Source organism: Balaenoptera ricei, chromosome 8, assembly GCF_028023285.1.
Source record: "Balaenoptera ricei isolate mBalRic1 chromosome 8, mBalRic1.hap2, whole genome shotgun sequence".
Taxonomy (NCBI): domain Eukaryota; kingdom Metazoa; phylum Chordata; class Mammalia; order Artiodactyla; family Balaenopteridae; genus Balaenoptera; species Balaenoptera ricei.
Window position 1 is genome coordinate 62,337,362 of NC_082646.1, and position 15,364 is coordinate 62,352,725.

The 15,364-nt window shown below is 51.3% G+C and overlaps 1 protein-coding gene across 5 annotated transcripts in view; it reads left to right on the forward strand.

Moving 5' to 3' along the window:
* Positions 1–15,364, forward strand: part of ARAP1 (ArfGAP with RhoGAP domain, ankyrin repeat and PH domain 1) — a 62,976-nt gene that overhangs the window by 11,323 nt on the left and 36,289 nt on the right. For 4 of the 5 annotated variants that reach the window (XM_059930863.1, XM_059930866.1, XM_059930865.1 and 1 more), the window contains exons 2-3: positions 6,425–6,509; positions 11,090–11,641. In XM_059930863.1, coding sequence (XP_059786846.1) covers positions 6,425–6,509; positions 11,090–11,641 — 637 coding nt within the window. The remainder of the gene's footprint in view (positions 1–6,424; positions 6,510–11,089; positions 11,642–15,364) is intronic. The other variant, XM_059930868.1, reaches the window with a different exon arrangement.

Below are 15,364 nucleotides of genomic sequence, written 5' to 3' on the forward strand. Positions count from 1 at the left end.
TCCATTTCTCATTTGAAAGTCTGTGGGCTTCAGTCTGGCCTCCGGATCTGTGGTTGGTGGGGAGGAGGGGGTGTCATTTGATAAACAGTGTCTTAGACCTTCGGGAGGATAAGACAGTGAGGGAGGGGGTGAGCTTTGGGGCTCAGTTTCTCATCCTCCAGTCCAGATGGCCCAGGAAATCAGTTTCATTTACGATAGTTCTCTTGGTATTCTGTGCATGTTATATTGAAAATCATAAAGCTACTTTATAAGGATGGTTTTGGGGAAGAAACTGGGACAAACTCATTTCTGATAGACTTAAAATGCTTTTATCATTTTTCATTCTAATTATGAAAGTGATATGCAACTGTAAAAACTTTAAACAGTACAGACATGGAGGTTGTAGAAAGTGATTAGTCTTTCAAGATTTGGGGTGGGAATTAGGGGTAGGCCTGAAATTTAGGTCAGGGCTGTCTACTGTCCTTTAGTCTTAAATGTCCATTGATCATTAATAAAAACTAGTTGTACATTTTATTAGGGCGATGCTGAGGGGGCTGCCCTAAGGAGGTTGTTACAATATCCTACCTCTCACCTACTCCACTGGGTGCAGATGTGCGTGTTGCGCACTGCCCAAGGGTACCTGGCTGGGGGCAGGGAGAGCCGGGAGAGGAAGACTGAAACAGCTTGTCCTCTTTGCTGAGCTGCATGCCCTGCTATGGGGCTCCTGAAGCAAGAGGCATTTTTTTCTAATTTGCTGAATGGTCCCACCTAGGTTGGAGGCAGCCCTGCTTTCCCCAGGAGAGGGAAGTGGGTGAGTCCACTGTGGGGCGGGGCATGTGCAGTGCCTGTGGCCCCCCAGGAAGAGGTCCAGGAGGCCGTGGTGTATCCAGCCTGGAGCCTTGCTGGGGGATGTGGCTGGAGGCAGGGTGTGGGGGTCACTGGTATCTGGGGAACTGAGAATTCCAGGGTGCTGAAGGCATCCAGACTAGAGCCTGGCTACAGGGCCAGCACCAAGGGCCCCTCTGGACGGGCCCGGCCAAGGCCTTGGGGCTCGGAACAGGAAGTGTCTGTCTTAGCAGCAGAGGAGTGAGCAGATGCCGAATGAGTGTGGCCTCTAGTACACACATGGTCATGTGTCACGGTCATCTGGGTGACAGCTCTGTTCTGTGGAGGGGGAAACTGAGGCTCAGAATGTGACATGACTTGCCCAGGGCTTCAGGCAAGAAGTGATGGAGCCAGGACTGGAACCTGCTCTTGCCTGGCGTCCTGGGGGGATGGGGTTCTGGCCTGGAGCCAGTGGCCCCCAGTTCCCTACCAGATGACTGAGGCAAGCCCTGGGGCCTGGACTCAGTCAGTCCTCTGCCCTGAGGGCTGTTCCTTGTCAGCCCTCACCACTCCTGTCAGGCCACATCACAGATGGGATGGGGCAGAAATCTGGTGCCTGGGCAAGTGACGGGGCGGAGGTCCGGGGCCGGGGTTAGGGCAGGAGACCCCAGTGTGCCTCCTTGGCACCCGTATGCCGTGGCCACCAGTCCCTGAGAGACAGAAAATAGGCTTCTCGGTCCGTGGGTTATAGTCGGCTGCCTGCCTGAGGGCTGCACCTGCTGCCTTGCCTGGCAGGGCTGGAGGGAGCTGGCTTCTGCGGAGGGGCGGGGGCCACTTCTGTGCCCTCTGGGTCAGGCACCCAGCCCCCACCTAGTTCCTCATATCTGAGGGAAGTGTCTCCAAGTCCTCTTGCCTGTGTTAACAGAGCCCTGAGAACAGCCAGGAGGGCAGCAAACGAGGGTGGCCCTGCCCCCAGGTATGACCTGGTGATTGGGCTGGGGGGACTGGGCTCAAGGGGCGTGGGCAGCGTGGGGCTCTGGGCAGTTGTACGCAGTCCGGTTGTTGGTAGTGAGTATGGGGACTGGAGGCTGTGCGTGTGCTGCTCGGCGGGGTGGGCGGTGTGTGAACCTGGAGGCTGTGTGAGGTATGCATTTGTGGTATGGGTGGGGTGTGCATAGTAGACCCAGGCCTAGCTGGATATGTAGTGCTCTTAGTTCCTGTGTGGAGAGCTCTGAGGGCTTTCCTGAGGTCTGGGCGCTGGGGTCCCTGCCCAGCTTGCCTAGGATGGGGTGGAGTGCTGTGAGGGGGAGGAGGGGGTCGGGGGGTGGACGAGCACAGGCCGCAGGTCTGAAGCTCCAGGCCTGCCTTCCTCCCCTTCCGCTCCCCCCACCGTTGGGCCTTCCCTTGAATCCAGAGCACAGCTCTGTGCAGAGAGGGGGCTTTGAAGATGCAGTTGGGGAAGGGTCCTCGCTGAGGGGACTCCAGAGCTGAGTGGGGAAGGAGTTAGTTAGGACCATCAAGGCTACCGGATCCAGGCCTGACTCATTCATGCAAATAAGAATGCAGAGGAGGCTCACACCCACATGGGCGACCAAGGGCAGATCCCTAAACCTCTCTGGGTGTCACTACTGTCCTTTCACATCTTCTGTTCCTGCCCCACTGAACTCTCCCCATCTCTGGATCTGCCAGCTCCTTTTCTCCATCCCCGGGCCCTGCACACTCAGTTCCCTTTGCCTAGAAGTGCAGCCTCCTACTTATGCTCCAAGGCCCAGCTCAGGAGTGCCCTCCGGAAGCCTCACTGCCTCTGCCAGACAGACAGTCACATCCTCTGAAGGCCCTGTTGGCTCTAGCAAGTGACCTGGGCAAGTTTCCACTTCACACAGCCTCCATGAAATGGGATAAAAATCCCAGACCTTGGGACTGTACCGGGGATGATTCAGGTGAACGTGGAAATCTGGCGGAGGCTGGGCATGCAGTGGATATTTAGGAAACCAAAGAAGTGAGAGTGTGCTTGTCCTTAGCTAAAGCTCAGGGCTGCCTTTCTGCTGGACTGGCAGTACTGGTGTCCCTAGTCAATAGTGGGCAGGGATGGTGCGAGAGAGATGCTGCGCTGGGACAGAGAAGGGGCAATGAGATTTAAACTCTGCCCTTGGGTGTTGGAAAGGTAGTTAAAGCACAGAAGGATGAAAGTTTTGGCTCCAGCAAGAGGGACTCAGGCCAGACCTGCAGAAGGACTGGTTGGCAAGGATTAGGGAGATTCCAGACAACCCTTACTTACCCCTGGACTGAGTGCCCTTGTGAGCACAGCCAGGTCCTGGGCTCTACTGTGAGGGCAGGGGAGACAAGAAGGGGTACAGGCTCTCAGGATACCCCAGGCCAGGTTGGGGGTTGCGTGGAGATGGACCCCCCACAAATGGGACAACCAGGAACAGAGCAGGAGCAGCACTGAGCTGCATGACTCAGCCTCTGAGGCTTAGGAGCCCAAAGGGGCGGTCAGGGAGGACTTTCTGGAGGAGGCAGCCTGGAATCAGCACCTGAAGGTGGGAGGATGTGGTTCATTTACTCATTGACAACAGACAGTTTTGGGGGCTTCCACGTGTCAAGCTGGTGCCTGGTGCAAAAAGTGAAATGGAGGGAGTGGTGGGCCAGCTGAGCCCGGCCGGGGCTTGGGGCATGTCCTGACAACTTGGGCAAGTCACTTCCTCCCTGTGGGTGTTTGTTTCTTCATCTGTAAACGGCAGGGCTGGAGCCAGTCAAAGGATGGTCGGAGGAGCTGGACTTGAGGACACTGGGAACCATGGAAGGGGCTTTGAGCAGGCGTGGGACGGTGGTTGGCCCAGTGGAGAGGGGCTGGAGGGAGACAGGGTAGAAGCAGGGACAGGGTGGGCTGGTGTGATGGTGAAGCCTGAGCTGGGCCCTTGGGGTTGGGGGGGAGGGGAACCCCCCAACTTGTGGCCATTGCTGTCTCAACAGGATGACACTCTCCTCTGCTGGTCCCTGCTTCCTTGTGGGTGGAGATTCAGTGATGTGTCTTAGCAGCCGAAGGGCTTAAACCTCCAAACTCGACCAGGATTAGGGTGGAGCAAGTGAGACAAAATAAATGAGTGCAAAATATGAGGGAGGGGGTGACCAAAAAGCTCAGTAATCAAGGTAAATAATAATTTTAAGAAATATTTAAAAAAAAAATTTTTTTTTTTTTGGCTGCGCTGGGTCTTTGTTACTGTGCACAGGCTTTCTTATAGTTGCGGCGAGCGGGGGCTGCTCTTCATTGCGGTGCGCGGGGTTCTCATTGTGGTGGCTTCTCTTGTTGTGGACCACGGGCTCTAGGTGCGCAGGCTTCAGTAGCTGCGACGTGTGAGCTCAGTAGTTGTGGCTTGTGGGCTCTAGAGCCCAGGCTCAGTAGTTGTGGTGCACAGGCTTAGTTGCTCCGCGGCATGTGGGATCTTCCCGGACCAGGACTCGAACCCGTGTCCCCTGCCTTGGCAGGCAGATTCTTAACCACTGCACCACCAGGGAAGCCCTAAACAATATTTTTTTAAAAATCAAAATTAATGAAAAAAAATCCAAGATAACCAAAATATCAAAAATTTAAATAAAGAGATTCAGTATCGCTGATTTCTTTTCTTTGTCTCAGGCTCTAGCATGGCTTAGCAGGGCACTGCTCCAAACTTCTTTTTTCAAGCAGCTGCCTCCTCCAGGAAGCCTTCCCTGACCCCCGTCTGGTGAGGGCCATGTGGGCTGTTTTCGCCGGCTGGGTGGTATCTGACACCCTCCAGCCTGAGATTCCTGGAGGGTGGGTACACGTCTGAGGTCTGGCTCGTGCTTCTAATGCCTTGAATGAGGTTGTCCTAGAGGGGTGTCAGTGCGGAGTCCCGAGTCTGACCTTGGCCTGAAGCCTTTAGTGTAGGATTAGGAACTTGAGAGAGGCCCAAGAAGGGGCTGGGCCCTTCTCAGGGACAGAGGTGGTTTCCTGTTTCCCAGCCCTCATCATTCCAGTAGCCTGGTTGGGCCATCATCCATCATTCCATGTTGAATCTTGAGAATACTGCCTGACCTGTAGCAGCTGCTCAGTTAGAGCTTGTTGTCACTGTCGAGAGGCAGTGAGCAAACTGGTTAAGAGTCTGGAGCTGCACCGTCCAGTAGAAATGTAATGCGAGCCACAAGTGCAATTTGAAATTTTCTAGTAGTCACATTAAAAAGAAACAGGTGAAATTAATTTTAATAGTATATTTTATCCAAATATCCAAAATAATATAATTTCATTATGTAATAAATAGAAAAAATTATTGAGATATTTTACATTCTTACTTCTTTATACTAAGACTTCAGAATCCAGTGTGTATTGTATAGAGCACACTTCATTATGTGGCCACTTTTGGAGTTTCAGTAGTTGTATGTGTCTACTACTAGTTACTGTATTGGGCAAAGCAGGTATAGACTATATTCAAATTGCCCCTTCTCAGCTGTGTAACTTTGGGCAAATTACTTAACCTCTCTGTGCCTCAGTTTCTTCATCTTAAATTGTGAGGTATGTACCTCATAGGGTTGCTATGAGACTTAAACAAGTTAATAAAAAGTGCTTTAGGTGCCTGGCACATAGTAAAAGACTATTTACATTGTCTTATTAAATTCTTTTTAAAAAATCATCATTTGAGTAGCACTGCCATTTTTTGCCAACTCTTTATGAAGTACTAATTACTTAAGATTTATTTTTGAAATATTCACTTTTAAACCATACCTATTTTAGTCCCATCCTAAGAAATAACTGTGAAGTCTGCTTAAGATAAATACCTAACTAGTTAATTTTACATGTTCACCCGTACCCCCTAAAGTCATCCTGCAGAGACCAGCAGTTTGTGGTTGACCCTGCCCTAGTAGCAGGAAACGTGGCTCTGCCCAAGACCTGGGCCTTCGACCCACCCCCCTGAACAGAGCCCCGGCCATCTGAGCTTGTTGGTGGCCTGCCCTCAGGGATGGCCACTTCTTTCTCCTGCCTGGAAACACCTTCTTTTGGTCCCCATACACATTTAGGAGCAGGGCCCCTGGGGTCTCACGCTCTTGCCTCACCCCCCCACCCCCCCACCCCACCCCCCGCTCTCAGGCTTAGTGGAGAGGGCCCTGTCTCCCTGGGTCTCCCCAGGTTCCTCCTGACAGGCTCTGCATTGTGGGGGCCCTGCCTCAGTCATGCAGCTGCGTCTGCCCCCTCCCCATGTCTTCCCTGGGGGCAGTCCAGCCTCCTGGCCAGGCCCGACATCCCTGCTACAGCCACTGGTCCTGGGGGAGGGCCAGAGAACGGGGTGTCCTGACTCCCCTCTCCCACTGGTGTGGCCTCCACCTCTGGGCAGGCCTGTCGTCGGTCTGCCTCCTCACCCCCTCCTCACCCCCGCTGGAAGGCTTCCTCCCTTTAACCATAGCCTGGTTTCCATTAGGCTCCCTGAACCCTTCCCTCTCTTCCTTCTCTTTCTCTACCCTCTTCTCTGTCTCTCGCTTTCTTACATCTCTTTCCTTTTCCCCGTCCCTCGCCCCCTCCCCCTTCCTCCTTCCTCTTCTTCCTCCTGGCATCCAGCTGCCCAATGTGGCCTTGCCTCATAGGCTTTCTCATTCACCCCTGTCCTTGCAGCTTCCACCTCAGGCCAAGATGAGGAGCCGTTCAGAGTAGCTGCCGCCTCCGGGGGACCCCGGCATTCTGGGCAGCCCAGCTGGTGGTGAGTCAGGGAGGGATGAGGGGCGCTGGGCTGAGTGTGGCAGGCTAAGTCCCAACATTGAGGTGGAGGAGGCTTCATGAAGGTGAGACCTAAGGTCCCGTTTTCCATTTTGAAAACTGAGATTGAGAGGCAGAGAGAGGGTGAGGCCAGAGACCTTGTGAAGAGCCTCCCGAGCGGGCTTTGAAGGGATGGGGCCAGGCAGGGAGGGACCAGTGGGTCAGGTGGGGTGTGTACCTGCTTACTTGATTTCCTTCCATGCCTGGTGAGTTATGGTCTCTTTCTTACTCCCAGATGATCGTGTTATCTTTTAAATTGTAATTTGTTGGAAAATGGTATAAAATTAAAAAGATACAGAGGATACAGTGAAAGGTAACCCTCCCTCTCTTGTCCTGCCAGCTGCGGGTCTCCTCCCCAAAGGCAGTTTCTTGTATACCCATCGGAGTATTCTGTGTATAATGTGTGCATATGTGTATATGTATATGTTTTCTTTTTCTTTAACCCAGATTTTTACATAATAAAACAGTGTTCTGCACCTTGCTTTCCCACCCAACAATAAATCTTTATATCATTGAATATGAACTTTAGAATCTGCCTGTGGGTAATTTTAGTTGGGATTGTGTTAGCTTTAGCTTAACCCTGGAAGAACTGATGTCATTATAATGTTGAGAGCCAGCTTATTTAAGAACATCAAATGTATTTCTGTTCATTCGTGTCTTCCTTTGGGACCCTCAGGAGCCTTTTATTTTTTATTTTTAAAAAAAATATATCTATTTATTTGGCTGTGGCGGGTCTTAGTTGCGGCACACAGGCTCTTTGTTGCGTCGTGCGGGCTTCTCTCTAGTTTTACGCATGGGCTCAGTAGTTGCAGCACGTGGGCTCTCTAGTTGTGGTACGCGGGCTCTAGAGTTGCCCCGTGGCATGTGGGATTTTAGTTCCCTGACCAGGGATCGAACCCACGTCCCCTGCATTGAAAGGCGGATTCTTAACCATTGGACCACCAGGGAAGTCCCTCAGGAGCCTTTTAGAAAAATGCACATAGTTCAATATTTGGATGATAGAAAAAAGATGTAGAGTGAAAAGTTTCCCTCCACCTGAAGGTGGGTTTCCAGGGAAGCTGATGGGGCCCAGGGAGGGCCCGGGCAGTGTGTGCATGTGGTCATGTGTTTTTGTAAATTCTTACAAAAGTAAGATGTTCTTTTTTTTTTTTTAATTAAAAAAAATTTTTTTAATTTGAGATGTAATTCACAAATAACATTATATTAGTTTCAGGTGTACAACATAATGATTTGATATTTGTATATATTGGAACATGGTAAGATACTCTTGTATTCTTTTTCTGAAAGAGGGCATCCAAATTGGGTAAACTTCAGGCCCTGTGAAGTCTGGCTCTGCTTCTGCTTGCTCCTGTCGCCCTCAACCCTCAGTTTTCCTCCTTACAGGCAACCAGCATCACCTGTCTCCTATGTATCTTTTCAGAGATATCTTATGCATTTAGTGGTAGACACATACTGATCTATCCTCTCCCCCCACCCCCTTTTTTTTTTTCCCATGTGAAAGGCAGAATGTTCTCTATACTGTTTTGAACCTTTCTTTGGTCACTTAATACATACTGGAGGTCATCCCTCATCAACACGTAAGGAGTTTCCTCCTTTTTTTACAGTTTCCTCATTTTTCTTTAGTCATTTAGCAACACATCTTGGAGGTCATCTCACACTAATACGTAAAACGTTTCCTCATTTTCTATGGCTCAGTATTCTCCCGAATGACTACACTATAGTTTAGTTAACCATTCCCCGATTTATGGGTATTTTGGTTACTTCCAACCTTTTGTTGTTATACACAATGCTGTAACCAATAACCTATACACATCACTTTGGACATGCATCAGGAAGACTGCAGGGTAAGTGCCCATGGGTGGCTGGATCAAAGGGCACAGAAGCATCGGGGTTTCAAATCTATGGTGGCATTGCCCTTCCCAGAGGCACTGGCCCGGCCAGGGAGGGGAATGCCTCACCCTGTCACCACTTAGTGTGGGGAAGTTAAGTTCCTTTTCCTGTGTTTAAGAACCATTTATACTTTTCTTTCTGTGAATTTCTCTGTTCATATTCTTTGCCTATTTTTCTGTTAGGTTACTGGTCTGTGTCTTATTTCTAGGTGCTTTTCACTTTTTAGGAAAATTAATCTATGTTTGGGGTATGAGTGACAGCCCCTAGTTTGTCATTTATCTTTTGGCCTTGCTTATGCCTTTTTTTTTTTTTTTAATCATGCAGGAATGTTTGATTTGTATATAGTTGATATATATAGTTGTATATTTCACTCTTTTCTTTATCCTTCTGGATTTGTATCATTTCCAGAAGGCTTTTGCCTCTCTGAGACAAGGGTTTTTTAAGTTCTTTCATGGTTTTATTTATTATAATGAAATCTTTGATTTGTCTGTAATTTATCCTGTTGTAAGGTGTAGAGGTCCAGCTTTGTAGCTTGCTCCACAGCTGTCCCGACAATTTAATAATCCATCTCTTCCCCACTAGTTTGAGATGTTACTTTTGTTGTATACTAAATAGTTAGATTTATTTGGGTCTATTTTTGAACTTTCTGTTCTGTTTAATTGATCTGTCTGTTCAAGTGCTGGTAACCTGTACTGTTTTAATTGCCATGGTTTTATGTTTTAATATGTGGTGAGACTGATTCTCACTCTTTACCCTTCCTTTGCCCCACTCCCTCACTTCCAGAATTTTCCTGGCTCTTCCTGCTTGTTTGTTTTTCCACATGAACTTTCAAATAAACTTGTCTAGCCACCGCCCCCCCCCCCAATTCTTTGTGTGTGCTTATTAGCAGGATAGTGCATATTTATAAATTAACTGAGAATTAATATCTTTATGATGTTCTCTATCCAGGAGAATATTATGTCTTTCTATCTGTCCAGCTCTTCTTTTTGCCCCTTAATAACATTCCACATTTTTCTCACTATAAATCCTTTTAATTTTATTTTTTTATTTATTTTTGGCTGCATTGGGTCTTTGTTGCTGTGTGGGGGCTTCCTCTAGTTGCCGTGAGTGGGGGCTTTCTCTAGTTGCCGTGAGTGGGGGCTACTCTTTGTTGTGGTGCGCAGGCTTCTCGTCGCGGAGCTTCTCTTGTTTTTCTTGTGGAGCACGGGCTCTAGACGCACGGGCTTCAGTAGTTGTGGCACATGGGCTCAGCAGTTGTGGCTCACGGGCTCTAGAGCGCAGGCTCAGTAGTTGTGGTGCACGGGCCTAGTTGCTCTGCGGCATGTGGGATCTTCCCAGGGCTCGAACCCACGTCCCCTGCATTGGCAGGCGGATTCTTAACCACTGCACCACCAGGGAAGCCCGATCCTGCACATTTCTTATTAAGTTTATTCTTGGTGGTTTTTATTTTGTGATGCTATTATAAATGAGGTCTTTCATCCTGGTTTCTACCTGGTTATTGCTTATAAATATCGATTCTATTATATTAATTTTGAACCCAGCTATCTTACTAAATTCTTTTATTGTTTGTAATAGTTTCTCAACTGAGCTTCTCAGGTTTTCCAACTCAAAACTCATATTATTGTTAAGTAATAGATTAACTCTTCTTTCCCAATTTTTATACCAATGGTATTTTTTTGTTGTCTAGACTTTTATGATGATGGAAGTTTTTCTACTGTTTTTCCATTAAGCAAAGTGCTGGTTTTTATTTTAAGGAAGTGTTGATCCATTTCTATTTTACTGATACTGCAATTTTTGTTTAAGTTTGCTAGATATTGGGTTTTATCATATGCCTCTTTAGTATCTGTGGAGATGAACAGATAACTTTTTTCTTTTGATCTGTTAATCACTGCCTTGCATCATCTGTTCTTTGACTCTTGCCAGGTCAGGAGTTCTTGAGTATTGGTAGGGGACCTTAGTCCCCATTGCCTAGTGCAAGGCTATTTTGAAAGAACAAATGAATGAATGGCCTTTCCTATACATTCCCCCCTGCCCCTCCTCGGGGGTGGGAGGGTTTGCTCACTCATAGGACCAGGACCCCAGAGGCTGTGTGATGCTGGGTTGCCTCATCTCCTGGAGTATTCTGCTTCCTCCAGGGGCATGGAGGTGGGGGTAAGGCTCAACCCACAGACTGGGCCTGCAGGGGCACCAGCAGTGGTATCCCTCAATCCCACCTATACTTGCTAACCCCTGGACCTGGCCCTCAGCTGGAAACTGGCACCTCAGAAGGAATTGGGTCCTTGCCTGGGTCTTGCAGTGGGCGGGAGGGAATGTGTGTGCAGACATAGCCACAGCAGTGGCCAAGGCTGTGGATGGGGATTAGGGTAGTACCAACTCTGAAGGTCCTGGAGGGCTTCCTAGAGGAGCTGGTTGCTAGGAGGCCACAGGGGTGGGGTGTCAGGTTTCAGGCAGTGGGAGAAGCCTGCGTGTTCAGAGACCAGGCAGTACCTGGCCTTGCCTGGCACATGGGACACAGGGGAGAGGGCTTAAACACCGAGCTTACCCCATGGCATGGGAAAGCCACAGAAAATTGTTGACTGGGGACCTATACCTGGGCAACCATGCCTCTGACCTGTGCCCATGTATCTCTTCCAGGTCTGGACAGAGTCCTGCTGGCTGGCTTCTGCTGACAGGAACCATGGCAGAGGCCGGGGATGGGGCCCTATCGGTGGCCGAGTGGCTGCGGGCACTGCACCTGGAGCAGTACACCAGGCTCTTTGAGCAGCACGGACTGGTGTGGGCCACAGAGTGCCAAGGCCTCAGCGATGCCCGCCTGGTGGACATGGGCATGCTGCTCCCCGGCCACCGCCGCCGCATCCTGGCTGGCCTGCTCCGAGCCCACACGCCCCCAGCCCCTGCACCCCGCCTAACCCCACGGCCCGTGCCCATGAAGCGTCATGTCTTCCGCTCACTGCCTGTGCCCACCACTCCACCGGAGCCACTGCCCACGGCTGGAGAGGACGAGGGGCTACCCACTGCCCCACCCATCCCACCACGGAGGAGCTGCCTTCCACCCACCTGCTTCTCCACCCCATCCACGTCTGCCCCAGACCCTGTGCTGCCCCCGCTGCCTGCCAAGCGGCATTTGACAGAGCTCAGCGTTCCTCCCGTGCCCCCTCGCACTGGGCCCCCCCGCCTGCTGGTGAGGTGAGTGGATGCCGTCCAGAATGGAGGAACATGAGCAGAGGATCTAGAGGGTTGAGGGGGAGTCTGTGGCCTTTGCCACTAGGGTAAGAAAGGCACCTTGGTGGAGGGAACAGCATGTGCAAAGCTCAGAGGTGGGAAGCACCGTCCTCAGGTGCTCTGAGCAGACAGTGTGGCTGAACTGTTGTGTGAGTGAGGGTGGGCTCGTGGATGGCACTGGTGGGACATGCTGTGAAGGCCAGGCGGGGATCCCAGGGAGTTTTTAAGCAGAGCGATCGGATGAAAACTGAGTACGGAAAGGATGACCCCGGCTACTGGTAAGGTTGATGGGGGAGGAGGCTGGGAGACCAGTGAGAGGGCGCAGGGCCAGGTGGGAGGCCCCCGCTCAGGCTGTGCTAGTGAGACTGGAGAGAAGTAGGCAGATTGGAGTGAGAGGTCAGCCCTAGAATGGATGGGACTTGGGGACGGCCTGGGCATGAGCAGAGAGGGAGAGAGGAGGCTCATGGCATCCAGGTTCCCATCTTGGGTAGATGGTGGTGCAGTCCCTGATCTGGGCCCTGGCCACAGGAGGGAGTTTGGGAGGAAGTCTGGAGTTCAGTTTGGGGCCTGGTGAGATACTGGGAGAGCAGAGTGCATTTCTCAAGTCAGGAGGTAGCATGTGGAGGAAATGGGAAGTCTAGAATGAAGAACTCGTTCTGGGGGATGCAGCAACTGCCCTAGGCCTGGCGCTGGTGCTCCCGTCTTCCCCTTTCACACTGCTCCTGCCAAATGTCACCCTATCCTGGAGACACTTCTCAGGCCACATCCTACTCACCCTCCCTCCTCCCCAGAACTGTTTTCTCCCCTCCTAGCTCCTTGTACTCCTTGTTTTCTTGAGTTTCCTCCTAATTCTGTGGACACGCCATTTAACCTCCTTTACATATGCCCTCCCTTCCTGCCATTTGCTGGGGTGCCCAGCTTGGAGGAGCATCCCCAGGTATGGCTGGATATGTGGGGTGTCATGGAGCTTTATTGCAGCACTTGGACAAGTCAGCCTGATCTGGGAAGGCTTCTTGGAGAAGGAAGAACTGTGCAGAGAGAGGTGTCCTGGTCCCCGTTACTGTTGGGCACTGTGCTGGGTGCTTGCTCACATGCTCTCGTTTGATCCCTGCTCAAGTGCTCCGGGGCATTTGTGTCCTGTTTTCAAGCAGAGAAACTAAGACTCAGAGAAGGGAGGGGGCCACTGGCTGGATCCATGCCAAGTATATGCTAGGGGAGCCGCTGTGGGGAGGGTCTGGGAGGTTTTCTTCACCCAGAGAGGGGCTTAAAGTAAAGGGGCCTTCAAAGCCAAGCCAGAGCTGTGGTGTTTTGAGGTTTGATTGGTGAAAGCACACAAAGTTTATTGTGCCTTTCCCGGGTTCACACAGCTGGGAGCAGCACTAGGGTCCCCCGGGAGCCTGGTTTACAGCCTGGACTGGAGTTTCCTGGTGCCACTGCACCCTCTAGTGGCCACTTCCTGCATGTAGGAGTAATTTCTCTTTCCTTTAACTCCATCATTAGGATGGAGTGTGTGTCTGTGTGTCTGTCTGTCTATTTGCTTGTCTCTGGGGGTTGGGAGTGGGTGAACAAGGGCAGGAGGCAGGGCCCTGTCCATAGGAAGTTCACAAAGGCTAAGGAGGCAAAAACCCCAGTCGAGGAGTGGAGGCCTGGGTTCCTGCCTAGAAGGCAGAATACCTGAGCAGATCCAGCTGGCTCCATGACTCTGATTAGGAGCTGCCCCTCTGGGCCTGTTTCCCCATCAGGTGTCCTCCTTGGCCCTCCATGGCCCTCCTGGTACTAACATCTGAATTCAGGAGACTTTCTGGGTAGAGCAAGGGTCCTATCTTCACCCCAGGGTACCAGGCCCCACTCTCAGATCCTCAGTCTGAACTTAGCCAACGTCTGGGAGAGGCCAGACTCCCATGGTCAGGAGTCCGGCCCTTTGTAGCTAGAGGACCCAAAATTCATTCCATGCTCACAGAATTTGTAGGCAATTATTCCTTGCAATTTGGGGCTGTTCCTTAGGGCAGAGTGGCAGGTGAGCTGCCAAGCCTGGCTTCCTGTGTCCTGGGGTCTTTGATATTTGGAATTGTGGGCATCTGCAGTCTTAGCATCCTGGGCTCGCAAGGTGTACAAAGTCTTTAAAGCCCGGAGGGAGAAAAACTAAGGGCGGACAGAGCCTCACATATGTGTAACAGGCGAAGGCTGGGCAGGTTTGGGGCGAGGATGGAGCCTGACTGGCTACCCTGTCCCCTCATAGCCCCTTGCTATGACTCCAGGCTCCGTGGTGCGCAGTGGAAGACTGCTCAGCCTGGCCTGCTCCTGCCCCCCTTGCAGGAGTCCCTGCTTCCTGATGTGGCCTTCCTGTCCTTGCCTGCACCCTCTAGTGATGAGGGTCTCACCCTCTCAATCGTAGGGCCTCTTACACCAGATCAGGTGGTGACTGAGGGAGCATTTTTGCCTGGCTCCGGTCCATCACTGGGCTCCCCGGCAGAATTTGGGATTTAGTGACTCCACATGAGGGCATGCCTGGCTGGTTTGTGAGTGTGCACCCATAGGCGTGTGTCTGTCAGGGTAGTAGCGTGTCTGTGTATTTTTGCATCCACACATGTTCTAAGGGAGGCGATGTATGATCCTAACGTATGCATGCAGGTGGGGATTTATACAGTTTCAGTGGTGACTTGCTGTAGTGTGTGCAAATTTATCAAGGCCTGTGTGCACACATACACATGCCCATGCCTACTGGTATTGTGGGGACTCAAACAGCGTGAGTGTATTTGTGAGTGCGTGTGATGTGGGTGGTGAATTGGCATGTGTGTTATTTGTGTACTGTCAGGTGTGAGCCAGTGTGTGCTTGTGCTGTGTTTGCACATGCTGCCAAGAGGCTGAGCCCCCTAGAATGTCAGCTCCGTTAGTGCTCAGATGCTCGTCAGTTTCATCTACTACTGAATCCCCAACATCTGAAACAGTGCCAGGTGCCTAATAGGCACTCAGCAAGTGTTTGCTGTGTTAGTAAATAGATGAGGCCTGCATGAGCTTTTGTACTGCCGGGCGCTGAGCACATGTGCTGCCCATGCTGACTCAACCCCTAGTGGACCCTGGACAGTAGGGTTACAGGACACCCCAAATCCCTTCCCACTACCCAATCTCTGTCACCCCAGGCCTCTTAGAAAGGGAGACACTTCAAGGGAGGCAGGCAGAAAAGGAGCAGGGACGGGGTCCTCTCCCCTCTGCCCCAGCTGGGTCAGGACTCTCAGAACCAGGTTCATTATTCTGCCTGGCCTGGGAGGACCCCATTGCACCCTCAAAGGGTCTGCACACCCACCATCACTTAAGCCTGTCATAGGGAACTAGCTGACAAGTCCAGAGATCCTGAGAAACTTCTTCAAAGTCACACAGCCCAGCGCAGGGGAAGCTCATGTTCAAACCCTGCCTCCTGGCCTGGGACTGTCTACTCAGCTCTAAGTATCATAGATGTGAACGCTCTGAGCCTGCTTCCCTGAGCGTGGCAGAGAGGTCATTGCTGATCCAGGGTTCCAGGGTCACCCGGCAGAGCCCCTCCTAGGCTGCTCTGGGCCTCTGTTTCTTCCTCTGATACCTGGATGTCTGGAGATACCTTGGGAAGAGGGAGTATTTGTCCAGACAGTACAGCTACCAGCTAGAGTCACACTGCAAGGCCTCCCACCTGTGCCCTCGACCACCCTGCAG